The 15,682-nt window shown below is 37.8% G+C and overlaps 1 protein-coding gene across 13 annotated transcripts in view; it reads left to right on the top strand.

The window, feature by feature from the left end:
- matn4 (matrilin 4) overlaps positions 1 to 15,682 on the top strand; it is a 50,044-nt gene that overhangs the window by 17,874 nt on the left and 16,488 nt on the right. For 2 of the 13 annotated variants that reach the window (XM_073952918.1, XM_073952921.1), the window contains exons 4-10: positions 3,086 to 3,208; positions 3,292 to 3,414; positions 7,335 to 7,457; positions 7,694 to 7,816; positions 10,197 to 10,319; positions 11,260 to 11,382; positions 14,583 to 14,705. In XM_073952918.1, the coding sequence (XP_073809019.1) occupies positions 3,086 to 3,208; positions 3,292 to 3,414; positions 7,335 to 7,457; positions 7,694 to 7,816; positions 10,197 to 10,319; positions 11,260 to 11,382; positions 14,583 to 14,705 (861 nt within the window). 13 annotated transcript variants of the gene reach the window in all.

The raw sequence follows: 15,682 nt of genomic DNA on the forward strand, positions 1-15,682 counted from the left end.
AGAGCCAGTCACCCACCAGAAATGTCCTATTTTACCAATGTACAATGGGTATATAGAAGTGTGTTTATATTAGAGATGCACCAAATTTTTGGCCACTGCGTAGTTATGCTATTTATTGGACCCTTTAATTTGTAGCTTCAGTCATTGTTGTGGTACCCTTTTAAATCTGGAAGAGTTAAAGAGCCCATATTATACATGAAATAGGGTCATATCTTGGTTGTAAGGGTCTCCAACAACAGTCTAATATGCATGCAAAGTCAAAAAACACTTTCATGGTCTTATAATCTGCATTTATTTTTACCTAATTATCCCAGCGACTCCTGTATGAATCGTCCAGTGATTCATTTGTTCCCAAACCCCTCCTTAGCGCGAAGCTAATCTGCGCTGATTGGACCGATGACAGTCTGTCACGATTGGTCGACTGCCTTCAGTCAGAGAATGAAATGCCCAATAGCTAATCAGCAATATAAAAGTAATCACAGTTCATACGCGCTCCATAGTGTAGGCGTGGATTTTAGCTGCCACACACACACACAAACACACACACACCTCTGGACAACAACGCTCCAGCTTCCGCCCGCACCCGCCAGGTTTTAGCCTGAACCCGACCGCTCCCGCTTATATTTAGAATTTCTTGTCCCGGTGCCCGAACCGCCCCGTTTTCTGCCCGCCGCGCCCGATCCCGCTAAAGAGCGGGGGAGAACATAACCGAAAATCACCCAGCAAAACAGTCCAGAGACAGCCAGACAGAGCTCTCTCTCTCTCTCTCTCATACACGCGCACTAACACATACACACAACCGCCAAGCAGACACACAGGCAGGCAAAGCTCTGTCTCATTTGCATAGCAATATCCACGATATTGCTAGACAGCCCGCTCCCGTCCCAAATTAAACCTGTTACCGACCGCTCCCGCGATTGATTCGGAAATTTATTCCCGCGCCGCAGAAATCTGGCGCGGGGACAGCCGCGGGAATGCAGACCTCTACCACGGAGCTCCGTAAACAAACAGCACGCGTCGCGTTTTGAACGTGACTTTGCACGCGATAAGAGAATATAGCCAGTTAACCTGATACAGTACACTCGGTTACAAGTAACAAATCACAACCAAATACATTTGCAAGCTAGAGTCAACGAGGCAACTTTAATCGCACGTACTTACATTTGAGAAATGGAGGAAGAAACTCATCCTGACGTCCATTAGTAAGTTAATCTTTACTGATCCTTACTTTAACAAACGCAGATGAAGTATTCTTTGTAGCATGTAGTTTCCAGAAGTTTCCAACTGCTTGGTTATAATGCTGAGGTTTCATCTCTGGGTAGAGAATCGATAATGTCCATCTGCAGTGTGACTTCAATCGACCAGCATGTTTGTGTGCGTGTGTTTGTGGGTGTGTGTGTGTGTGTGTCTGGGTTTCTGCGTCAGAGGGCGGGGCCTCAGGTTTGAAATCTCCCGGGTTTGCGCGTGCACGTGAATAACTTGGTTTCGTTCGTACGTCATGGCGAAACACCTAATGAATTGGTATCAAGGCGACTCGTTTGAAGCACTATGAGTCGACTCTTTTATAGATGAATCAACCGTTTTAAACACTGTATTCTTACAGATTTAAGCCTTAGCTGGATACTTCACTTCACTTAGAGCTGTGTTACACACTACATGGAAGGGAATTTTCAAAAACCCATAATATGAGCTCTTTAACAACTGATATTGAAATATATATCGTTATTGTTCAATATGGAAAAGAATGAATCGAGGTTGCATTTTTGTCATATCACCCAGCCCTAATACAGTTGCCTGCATTTCTAAAGTTTAGGGCTCTATTTTGACGGTCCATGCACAAAGCGCGGAGCGCAGGGCGCAAACGCTTTCAGGGTGTGTCAGAATCCATTTTTGCAATTTTAAGGATGGAAAAATCTGCTTTGCGCCGTGGCACATGGTCTAAAAGGGTTGAGTTTATTTTCTTAAGGAGTTATATGTGTGTTTTGAGAATAAACCAGTCTCATCTCCCATTCCCTTTAAGAGCCAGTTGCGTCACGCAATGGCATATTTGCTATTTACATGACTTAAAGTAAGTGGAAGTGGAAAAAACTGGGCATTTCACAAGCAAGAAAACAGTTAAAAAAAGCATCTACAGCGCGAGAATGAGAGATAAATTATTAACTTTCACTTCCGCTCTCATGGATAGGGAAACCTTTACGCACAGACATCAATTATCCTATAAATAATTAATTCTGTTTTTTAAGTGCAAATGTTTGTTTCAAAACTATTTATAAATTCAGTTCTAATTTTCAGCAAACGAATAAATGAACAATAATAACAAAGTGTGCTCAAAAACCTGAGTTATATTCTAACCTACTGTGCCCCATATGGTCTAAAACCTGCAGGTGGGCAAATCTAAGCTTGTTTTTTTTAATAAAACAAATATAAATATGGATAAAATAAATAATATTATTATATCCTACATATATATATATATATATATATATATATATATATATATATATATATATATATATATATATATAGGATATATCCTATATCCTTATTATATCCTATATATATCCTTAATATTTTAATTCTTTTGCATTTGTAAAGATATTTGCGTATTGCTCTACATTATGTGTGTATTAAGCAGTGTGTAAGCGAGGCGCTCAACTAACGCACTCTGCACTGGACAATAGACCAACTTGCTTTTGGTCTAATGAAAAATCTATAATAGTTTCTCAAAATAGCAACGCGCCAGCAATGCGCCTCAGAACGCCTTCCTTTTTAGACCAGAACGCCTATGGGTGCACATATGAGCGCAAATGCATTTGCTATTTAAACAGCGTAGCGCAACGCCTCAAAACGACTCTTGCGCCAAGCTGAAACTAGCAAACTACTATTGCGTCGCGCCTTGCGCCACATTGCGCGGGGTGTATGATAGCTCCTTTAGTGTCTATAAATAGTTTTAATGTTTTTCAGACATTGAGTACATTTTAGTTTGAACTATCAGTTGAACATGAATGCTATTGCTTTTTTTCTCTACACTATAATATAGTGTTTCTGCTTCAGCGGTGTTCATGTGTGTGTTGGATTTTTGCAGGGATGGACTTGTGCCTGGAGTCCGATCATGGCTGTGAGCACATCTGTGAGAGCTCACCCGGCTCCTACCAGTGTCTGTGTCTGCCTGGTTACACACTCAATGAAGACGGCAAAACCTGCACACGTGCGTACAAATTACACACTGTAAAAGTATGGTATAATTACCTCTCCAGCGGCGCTCAACAGGTGTGTGTTTGCTTCCTGCAGCCATTGATCTGTGTGCTGAAGGGAAACATGACTGTGAGCAAATCTGCATCGCCTCGCCGGGGTCTTTCACCTGCGACTGTAACACGGGATACACACTCAATGACGACAAGAAGACCTGCAAAAGTTAGTCATGAACAATAGTCATACTGTAATTGAAAAGAAAAACCTGGAAATTCCCTCATTATTATTTTTATGTGTTCGTTTCCTCATGTTGAACACAAAAGAAGACATTTTGAAGAATGCTGGGAGTCAGTAGCCATTGACATCCATATTGAGAGACAAATGGTTACACTTTAGTTTAGATAAGAATTCACATATCTTTTATATCTAAACCCAGCTACTGCCTCTCTAACTATTAATAAGCAGCTAATAAGAAATTTAGAGTTAAAAGTGGGGCGGCGTGTTGGCTCAGTGGTTAGCACTGTCGCCTCACAGCAAGAAGGTCGCTGGTTCCGCACATCTTGGCGTGGGTTTCCTCCAGGTGCTCTGGTTTCCCCCACAGTCTAAAGACATGCCCTTTAGGTTAATTAAATAAATTAAATTGGCCGTAGTGTATTAGTGTGAATGAGTGTGTATGGATGTTTTCCAGTACTGGGTTGCAGCTGGAAGGGCATTTGCTGTGTAAATCATATGCTGGACAAGTTGGCGGTTCATTCCGCTGTGGCGACCCCTGATGAATAAAGGGACTAAGCTTAAGGAAAATGAATAAAAGATCTAAAAGTTTGGTAACAGCATGAATTGTACATTAAAGTAAAGCATGCCCAAATAAATACAATGGAAGCCATTCCGACATTCCTCAAAACATCTTCTTTTGCGTTCAACAGAACAAACAAACTCATAAATAATTGGAAACACTTGAGGGTGAGTAGATGATGAGTACATTTTAATTTAGGGTGAACATCCTTAGTGAATTGTGAACTAATTTTGATGTGGATTTTGAAGAGCATGCAGGTTATGTTCAGAATAGTTTATTATCCTACCATTGGTACTATTGTATTAGTATGCATATACATGGAATATCCGGACTGCATTAAAAAGTGCAGTGTATATTACACTGTATACAGCATGCAGTAAAGAGTCCAATAGTATTCCATTCTGAATGTAGCCATCGTGTACTAAATATAGATTTGTTGTGCTAAGGTACAGCATGTTATAGTGTACCTTAGCAGTAGCACATATGCTTGAATGCACACTTAAAGGTCCCATGTAATTGGTTGTTTTTTTTCATTATAAAAAAATACTGTATATAAAACAATATTTTAACAAGAATACAGCTGAAAACAAAAGCGCCCTCCTGTGAAATATTTCATATATATTTTTTTTTAAACTTTCCAAAGTGATGTTTAACAGACCAAATAATATTTTTCGTCTGGAGAAAGTTTTCAAAGATGGCTGAGGTGAATATTAATAGCACGCTTATGAAATCATTGCTTTTGATTGGCTACAGAACAAACCACTGTTGTCCCATGATTTGCCTAATTAAGCTACTGTAAGTTGTGTAGTTAAGCTAGTTAAGCCTTTAAACTGCACTTTAAGCTGAATTCTAGCATCTTGCAAAATAACTTATACATAAAATATTATGTATTGTCATAATGACAAAGACAACAGAAATTAGTTATTAGAAATTATTTAATACAACATTTTTTTAAAATATGTAAACTATAAAATGTATTGAAAATAGTTTTAATTATTTTCTATTTTTTATTTATTATAGAAATTTCACAGGAGACAATAATTTTGTCATGAAGTATAAATGCAAATTTTAAAAATATATTAATTGAATAAGTACAGTGGTCCCTCGTTAATCACAGAAGTTATGTTCTTAAAAGTAACCCTTAATATTGAAATCTGCAAAGTAGTCAGCTTTAATTTGAACAATTATTATAGATACTTTAAGGCTGTAAAACCCCTCACTGCACACTTTATACACTTTTCTCAGACAGGCATTAACATTTTCACACTTTTCTCTCATTCTTAAATACTTTCAAAGTTTAAACCTTAGTAGAAAAATAACTCCAGTATTATAGAATGAAATCAAAGATCAAAACCTGTTGCCAGGCGCAAACATTCATCGCTGTCTGCAAAATGTTCAAGAAGCTTTTTGTGCTGATAATGTGGGCATCCAGCGTAATGTTCTTTTTCCTGGACGCTCACATTCGCTTGTTATTTTTAAATTAAATGATTCAGATGGCGCTCTGTGGCGCGGCTGGGTCATAGCTGGGACTTGTGGTGCCGATGTGCTTTCCCTGATATAAACCTATGTTTACAATTCTAAAATACATGGCGCGGCACATCTGGTGTGATTACCTTTATGATGGTGTTAGACCACCATATCCATGCCAGATATACGATCCAGCCCCATATGCAAGATCTTGTCAGAAAATGTCAGTTTCTCTAGATATATGGACAACAAGTGAGCAGAGTTTCCAATACCCAAACCTGTTTACCAGTATTCAACTGAATTAACAGTCCACTCTCAATATAGGAGTTGACTGAGAAAACCACAGAAAAGCAGAAGCAGGAGTCGAAGTAATGATGATAAAAAAAGAGCAGAGTTTATTGAAAAATCTTAGTAGCGTATGATTTAATGCTCAGACTTTGTCTGACCAGGATAAATCCAACAAGTGTTATTATACCACAATCAACAGCAATTGAAAATGACTGCTTCACAACATTGTCCAGAGACAATACAGACCTTGAAATGGAGACATTCTCTTATCTCTTACTCATAAAATCCTCAGTCATAAGATTATAACAATATGGAAAAATGGAGATAATAATGATGCGATAATTATAGGAAAATATTAAAAATAAAGTATAAGAAATTAATTTAATTATTAATAATATTAATATTAATAATAATAATAATGATATACTGAAAATCATATAAATGACTAATGATCATTTGATGAAATAAAATAATTAAAAGAAGAAAAATGAATATAAACAAATGAAAATAAAACACAACACAAATGAATTGTTGCTTTTTTGAAACAACACACACATAAGTTTTCTACAAGGATTCTCAGATCCTTAGTTAGATCATTCAATGGTCTTGCTGCTGACAGTTACAACCCTTTTTGCATCCTTGTTGTAACTCACACTGCTAACGATCAAAGATTTATGTTAATTTGGCAAGCTGAACGCATTCTGTACTGTACAGGAGACACAGAGGAGATTGATTGACAATAGTCTACAGCCAATAAGCATTTACATATTTACAGTACAACCACCTTGAAAAATGGAGGTCGCGAGCCACTAATATGATTATTTTTGGGGTCGCAGGCTGAAAAGTTTGGGAACCCCTGATATATGTCACATGCTATTAGTAAAAAGTATACTTATTATGGCAAAAAAACAAAGCTATAGTAGCATAAAATTCTCATTATTGTAGAATTGTATGTGCCACAATGCTATTTGTTGACATAAGTAGCTTATTAAAGCTAAAGAAGCTGAGCTACTGATATGCTGACAGTAGATATTTGGCACAAAATATTTTGTAAGCAAAAACATGTGAATTAGCATTTTTCCTGTGCTTGTACTGATGCTTGTTGGTACAAAAATATACTACTATTAAATGCTACTTTAAACCCTTTAACATGCACTACTTGGAAAAAAAATTATGGCCCACATCTTAGATTGAATAACACACTAACACAACTCTGATAAATATTATGATAACCTATGGATAAAGGTCAGTCAGGTGGTTACAATTTCTGTTAAGAGATTATTTGACAATAGTCTACAGCCAATAAGCAGGCAAAAAGCATGTCAAATTGCACAAAAAAATCTGCGAGGCCACGAAAGGTGAACCGCGTTATAGCGAGGGACCACTGTAAATTAATAAATTTAGGTTTACATATATTGTAGGTTACCCTTTATTTCATACACATACAATATTTCAACAAAAAAAAGGAAACTTCTACTTGTATCTTTTAAGTCTTCAGAATAAATTGACTATAATACAAACAGTCCTAGTTTTGATTTCATGGGGTCTTTAACATGATTATTCACCCAGAAAGCTTTTCTCTGCCTGTTTCCAGTGATCGACTACTGCTCATTTGGGAATGACAGCTGCGAGCACAAGTGTGTGAGTGTGTTAAACGGCTTTAACTGTCGCTGTGATGAAGGATACTCACTCAATGATGACCTGAAAACCTGCACAAGTCAGTCAAAGCAACATAAACATTCCCCCGTTTTATTTCCCAGTACTTTGTATTTTCCAGCATGTAGTACATTAGTATTACATGCTATATTAATACAGAGCTTGTGATGTAAATATAAGAAATTTCAATTTCTTGTTTGCATTTCCTCTCTATTAATATACTCAAATGCAAACACAAATATGAACTTTGCATGTGTTTCATCATCAAATTGTCATGCCTTTGTCTGCCCGTTCCAGTGATCGACTACTGTTCATTTGGGAATGATAGCTGCGAGCACGAGTGTGTGAGTGTGCTTCAGAGCTATTACTGCCAATGCCGAGACGGATACACACTCAACGAGGATGAAACAACATGCACAAGTTAGTGAGGGCCTCGGATGCACACACAACTCGCATATGGAGGACTCACAAATACCTGCAACACTGCAAGCCTGTAATTACGTTCGAGACACAGACGTTCTCCTAACATTTTTCAAACACATGGAACAGTCTCCAACGCAAGGAGTAAATCATTACAGCTTCCGCATGGCCGTGTTATTCTGCTATAAAGCACACTAGTGCTACTTATCTGTCCATTTCCTGCTGCGACCAGCTGGTTTATCTATTAAGACACTGAACAAGAACAGAGTGTTTTCGTTTTTCAGCCTCACGTTCCACACAGTCTTTTTAGTAAACAGAAAAAACCGAGCCAAACAGGGGTGCGTTTCCCAAACAACAACATAACCCGTGGCTGAACTATCATAGTACCATGCATCTTTTGGAAAAAGAATGATGTAGTGATCCCAAAACTGTAGCTGCTTTGTCGCAGATCCATCATTTGAACCACGTATAACGTCCATAATGATGCTCTAAACAAGGTGGTGTAACAACTTCTTTAGAGAAAACCCCCATAATTTTATTAGTTTTCCATATTAATAGAAATATATGTAAATGGCACATAAAGGGGGCAAGGTTTACTTTACAAATATTATTGAGAATATGCCATATTCTATTCTATTTCATCAAAACCACTTAGCTTACACTCTAATCTCATATATAAGTCATGTATATCATTAGTCTAATTGTTAGTCTAAACCAGGGGTGCACAGTTTAGTTCCAACCCTGCTCCAACACACTTACCTGTAGGTTTCAAACAAGCATGAAGGACTGAATTAGTTTGATCAGGTGTGTTTAATTAGGGTTGGAACTAAACTGTGCAGAGCTGCGGCCCTTTTGGAACTGAGTTTGACACCTGTGGTCTAAACGCACCCCAGTCTAGCATTTTGGCTTATTAGCAGTATGAGGAAGCTAATAACTTAGCAAGCTACATTTAAAAAGGTATTTTGTTCTATATGTCAGTGGTTCTCAAAGTGGGGGTCGGGACCCCCCGGGGGGTCGCGGGACAATGACAAGGGGTCGCTTGGTGATATCCAAAACTCAAATAAATTTTTATTAAACTATTAGAATTACCATATTTTATTCATAACCGACAGAATATAGTTATTAGTTGCATTAAAGAAACAACAACATAAAAAATAACAATCAGCCATCATCCTTTAATTTTAAAAGCAAAATGTAATTTAATCCATAAATGACTTACATTACATTATAGGGCTATTAGACTGTTGCATTTTTGTGTTGTCAATAAGCTCATGTTTATATTTGCCTATAGTTGTGTCTGCAACGTTTACATATTTACAGTACAACCACCTTGAAAAATTGAGGTCGCAAGCCACTAATATGATTATTTTTGGGGTCGCAGGCTGAAAAGTTTGGGAACCCCTGATATATGTCACATGCTATTAGTAAAAAGTATACTTATTATGGCAAAAAACAAAGCTATAGTAGCATAAAATTCTCATTTATTGTAGAATTGTATGTGCCACAATGCTATTTGTTGACATAAGTAGCTTATTAAAGCTAAAGAAGCTGAGCTACTGATATGCTGACAGTAGATATTTGGCACAAAATGTTTTGTAAGCAAAAACATTTGAATTAGCATTTTTCCTGTGCTTGTACTGATGCTTGTTGGTACAAAAAATACTACTATTAAATGCCACTTTAAACCCTTTAACATGCACTACTTGAAAAAATAAATTATGGCCCACATCTTAGATTGAATAACACACTAACACAACTCTGTTAAATATTAAGATAACCTATGGATAAAGGTCAGTCAGGTGGTTACAATTTCTGTTAAAGGGTCAAATGCAACCCTGCTGAAAAATCCAGTTTAAACCAGCCTAGGCTGGTTGGCTGGTTTTAGCCGGTCGACCAGCCTGGTTTTAGAAGGGTTTCCAGCCATTTGCAGCCTGGTCTTAGCTGGTCAGGCTGGGAGATGACCAGCTAAAACCAGCTTGACCAGCTTAGCCACGCTGGTAGTCCAGCCAAAACTAGCTATATCAAGGTTAAACCAAGCTGGTCAAGCTGGTTTTAGCTGGATTTGGCTGGTCATTTTCTAGCCTGACCAGCTAAGACCATGCTTTAAATGGCTGGAAACCAGCCTGAAAATGGCCAAAACCCCTCTAAAACCAGGCTGATCGACCAACTAAAACCAGCCAACCAGCCTAGGCTGGTTTAAACTGGATTTTTCAGCAGGGAAGTGTTACTTATTTAAGGTTAGCTAAACACATGTACATTGCTAATGAAACAAGAAAAGAAGTGTGTACTGACATTACACAGCTTGAATGTTTCTTTGATGTGGTTTACTTGCTTCTCTTCCTTGGCCAAAGCTTTTCTAACTTCTATCTGCCTGTTCCAGTGATCGACTACTGTTCATTTGGAAATGATAGCTGCGAGCACGAGTGTGTGAGTGTGCTTAACGGCTTTCACTGTCGCTGTAATGAAGGATACTCGCTCAATGACGACCTCAAGACCTGTACAAGTTAGTGAAAGCAATCGCTTATTTGTACATGCATGATTTCCATATTGTTTACCATCGATGCCACCTATTGCTAAATTGCCCTGCTGAAAAATCCAGCTTAAACCAGCCTAGGCTGGTTGGCTGGTTTTAGCTGTTCGACCAGCCTGGTTTTAGAGGGGTTTTGGCCACTTCCAGGCTGGTTTCCAACCATTTCCAGCCTGGTCTTAGCTGGTCAGGCTGGAAAGTAACCAGCTATAACCATCTAAAACCAGCTTGACCATCCTGGTTTAAGCTGGACATAGCTGGTTTTGGCTTGGCTCCCAGCCTGGCTAGGCTGGTCAAGCTGGCTTTAGCTGGTCATCTTTCAGCCCAGGGGTGGCCAACCCTGTTTCTGGAGAGCCACCTTCCTGCAGAATTCAGTTGCTACCCATATCAAACACACCTGAACCAATTAATTAGGACCTGAACACCACATGATAATTACAGGCAGGTGTGTTTGATATGGGTGGCAACTGAAATCTGCAGGAAGGTGGCTCTCCAGAAACAGGGTTGGCCACCTCTGTCCCAGCATGTCGAGCTAAAACCAGGCTCGAAATGGCTGGAAACCAGCCTCAAAGTGGCCAAAACCCCTCTAAAACCAGGCTGGTCGACCAGCTCAAACCAGCCAACCATCCTAGACTGGTTTCAGCAGGGTAAGATATTCGTTTGAACATTAACAAATGTGGAACATATGGGGTCTAATGTCCTTCCTCTAAATGCTGTCTGTTCTTTCTCAAAGCATTTAAAAGTGCTTTAAGGGATTTCAGATGTTTGTTTGCTGAATTAAACCGCCTAAATTTAATCTAAAGGCTTAAAAAATAGAGAACAGCAAAGCAAGTGTTATATCTAAGGTTAAATGAAAAAATGGCCCATATTCTTTGCAGAATGTCATTGAATTATAATGCATCTAATCCATATCTAGTGATCGACTACTGCTCGTTTGGGAATGATAGCTGCGAGCATGAGTGTGTGAGCGTTCTGAAAGGCTTTCACTGCCGCTGTAATGATGGATACACACTCAACGATGACAAGAAGACCTGTACAAGTTAGTGAAGAACTATTTGCATTCCTTAGTGGCACAATATGTACGTTTTGTTCATTCAAATATACAATAATAACTAGAAGAGTGTTATATATTTTGCCGACTTATGTACTTATAGTAAATTATACCAAATCTATTGACGAATGCTAGTTTAACTTGTGAACAGAGTGTGTGCTCATGCTAATGATGATAAGTATGATGATAAATATTTAGTGCTGTCAATCGATTAAAAAATTAACTGATTAATCACACGTTTTTTTCAATTAATCACAATTAATTACGAAAAGCCATATTTATTACTGAACTAAAAACCCAGGCATGTAAATGCTATTTGAATTTTTAATAATCAATGCCAGTAACAAACAAAAATGATTTCCATGTTGGATTCTAAGTGGGAAAAAAAATCCAAAATACAGGCATTGCAAATATTAAAATTGGAAAATTGTAATAATAAAGTATTGAATACAAACAATTGTACTCATTATAAAGTTGTATTAATGAGAGTTGTTAATTAAAAACAGTCCAGTCTATTGACATTATCAGCGCACAATCTGGACCTTTTCTTTTGAATGATGTGATCTGAGAGTGAGAACAGTCTCTCACAAGCAGAATCACTGAAGAATTACGGTGCCTACTTTTGGTGCCACTGGTGCTGCAACAAGGACGCAAGAAGCACTAGGGGGTACATCAAAGACAAAGATATAGACTTCTTACAGGGACTTTGGTCACACCATCTCTAAACATTTAATTCTAAACAGCTTTGAGGGATACGGACACTGTTGGCGATATCAGGTGTTTGCTCTTGTTGCTAGGAATTTGTTGCACATACACAGACACTCCCTTCAGGTTCATCAACACATACGATCACGTTCATCAAATTTGCTTAATCTAAGCATTCTAAACTATGGCTGTATTTCACAAGCAAGGATTCTGACACAGCAACGTGAAGCAGATGCTTTACAAAAGTTGTGTGTAGGGGGAAAACATGTCAAACTTAACGAAGCATTTGATGGCACATGGAATCAACTTAAGGGCAGAGGAATGGGCTGTCTTTGACTGCTTGCGACATCATCTGGCACTTTCACTGAGTACATTTACATGAACACTAATACTCCGCTTTTATGATTAAGATAATACTGATTAAGAGTCTACCATGTAAGCAAGTATTTTTGATTACCTTAAAGGACCATCAGAGTCACAAAATGCAGAGATTTTTATTTCCGTTCGCCATGCGGTATCAAATTTCATTAAAATAACACTCCTCCAGCAGAAAAATGAAACACCCGGAATTGCATGAAACTCTGGAGGAAACGCTGGATAGCCTGGCAATGCAACATTAATTGTTTTTTACTGAAACTTTTCTTCTAATGCTGTGTTCACACCAGACGCGGAACGCGCGGATAAATTGTGCTATTCGTGCGTAAATAGCCGCGTGAACATTTGAGTTTACTCGCTTCATACGCGCGTCAAACCCCGCTTTATTCGCGTGTCAAATTCACATCAAAACAGACACGGATTCGCGTGATGGGCAGGGCTTCTGACTGCCCGAAGACTCTAGCTTCATAGCTAAATGGCTAACATGGATTTTATGAAAAAAATAACAGTGTTTATGTGCTTTATGAAGACTGAAAAACAGCGTCGATACGTTTAGGGTCGTGTCTGAGTCCACTACATTCTTTCAGAGGTGCATCCAGCTCTGTGAGCTCATAAACTCCTCCAGAAACTTAACCTGGATGACGGAGGCTTTCAGCGGTGCTTCTGACTGAGCCAAGCCGAGTTTGATGAACTGTTGTTCGGAACACCGACAACAGGTTCTACGTCACAATCACGCCCCCACAAGAGCAAGCTTCTGATTGGTTAATGCGGCGTGAATGTACGCTGAAGTTCAGATTTTCAAAATCGAGAGATTCATTCATTAAGCGCGTCAAACGCGCAAAACGCTCAATTCGCCCCGCACCATTCGCGCAATTTGCATCATTCGCGCCGCGCCATTCCCGCATATCGCGCCGCAGGATGTCTATTCGCGCATTTGCATTGACTTAACATGTAAATCACTCGCGCTTGACGCGCGTGCCGCGTCTGGTGTGAACGCAGCATTAAAGTGCTTCCTTGGTCTTATCCATATTTCTTTGCACATTGAACAAACATCGGCCACAACAGGAAATAAAAAAACTGCAACTGCATTAATTGTGTTAATTTTTTTAAACGTGTTAAATATTTCAAATTAATCGCATATGTTAACGGGCTAACTTTGACAGCACTATAAATAATACATTAATATCATTACATTTTGAATATAGGTATAAATGTTATAAATGTATATTTTAATATATTTTTAATATATGTATATTAAGATATGAATATGCAAACATTAGAAATAATAATAATAATTAAAAAATAGTAATAAAACAGAAAAAAAGACACAAAGATATGTTGTGCGTTTTTTAGACTTCACAGAGCAGCATTATAACAAAAGCCTAAAATGTATTTAATTTGAACAACCAGAACTTCTTCCTGTCCATGTGATCATGAGAGAAAGAACCGGAAGCAGAGGATTGTGGCATAATAAAAGCTCTGCTGCTTTCATATCACTTCGTGTTTGTCTCTCATAAAAACTTGCTTCAACGTTCTCATTTCACTTTAACAGCTTTCAGTTTTACTCTGCTTTACATTACCATGATACTAGGTGTTCAATACTTTAACTCATACCGTAAGATGTAAAGACCTTCCATAATTCCACTCTCCGTCATGCCATCATCAAACTACACTTTTGTTTGTAGTGATTTTGTGCCCTCTAGTGGCAAAACTACATATTGTGCCTATAAATATCAACTTTTCTGCCAGTTTCTCAATTGTTTACCATTGATATGCAGGCTATCAATTGCAAACCTGGTTATTTTTCAATTAGCAAAGATTGCATTTAAGAATTGAATGCAAATCAACGTCACCACAAAGTCATAAATATCTGTGTGAAATGACAGATTGGTGGTCTTGATGGATGAGATTTCTCCACTAAGGCCGTAATAAGAGCATGCAATGGCCTGCGAGAAATTTGTATCAATGATATTAATGGAGGACAATTAAGAAAACAAAGGAAGCAATTTGGAAGAAGCAAAGAAATTTTTAAACGCTGAAAAATATGAATGACATATTTACTATATTCTGCACAATATGCCATTCTAATGCATCTAATCCATATCTAGTGATCGACTACTGCTCGTTTGGGAATGATAGCTGCGAGCATGAGTGTGTAAGTGTGCTCAAAGGCTTTCACTGCATTTGTAACGAGGGATACTCGCTCAACGATGACAAGAAGACCTGTACAAGTTAGTGAAAGCTTGCATTCAATTCATTTAATTTAAACGCTTTTTAAAATTCAGTTTAGCATCAATATTTGGGCCATTAAATGTAGGAGATATTTGAAAAATATGGTTTAGTTAATATTACTACTAAGAACTAAGAATGTGCAATAATTTAGCATTATTTATCAATCATAGTACAACATTTACTAATGCATTATGTAAGGGATAAAGTACATCCTGTCGGTTATTATTGCGGGCTTATTGGTAGCTTCTGACAGGCTTGTTGGTAGCTTCATGTGGGCTTTATTCTGTGATAACCTTCTGGATGTACTTTTAAATACCTCAGTGTGTCATCAGGATTGATTTAAGCCCTGGTCACATTACACCATTTTTATTGTCGGTTACGAAAGTCATGATGTCAGATTATGCTATTTTTTCTTGATAAAATCTTGTCATGGGTAGCAAATGTGCCAGACTACACGTTCCTTCACTATCAGTCATCACGTGATGTCTATGATGAGCGTTATTTTCCAAAGCAGTTGCTATAGCAATATTTCTTATCTCTATTTCAATTTTTTTAATCTTATTTCAATCTCAATAAACAATTATGCTGGCAGACAATTAAACTACATTATTTAAGGGCGTTCCTTATGACATGGATAGTTTCTTATGACTCCTTTTTAAAATGAAGATATTTCCTTTGAAATCTAAATATATATTTTCCTGCCAGGGTTTCTAATTAAACACACCCTCGCCTGAACTTGCTGCAAGTGAGACAGAGAAAATTAAAGCACATAAGCACTGATGAAAAATCTGATGCCCAAGACTTAATCTTTAAAATAGTGACATATTCAAAAATTAGCAAATATATGACAAAGATTTGTGATACAATCACGCATTCATTAAACCTTTATTTTCAACAGAGCGAAACAAATCATCCACTCATATAGTTGAGTAGTGGAGGGGCACAATCAAAATTATAATTCATATATTTTTCTTGG

The sequence above is a fragment of the Danio rerio genome, chromosome 6 (assembly GCF_049306965.1).
Source record: "Danio rerio strain Tuebingen ecotype United States chromosome 6, GRCz12tu, whole genome shotgun sequence".
Classification (NCBI taxonomy): Eukaryota; Metazoa; Chordata; class Actinopteri; order Cypriniformes; family Danionidae; genus Danio; species Danio rerio.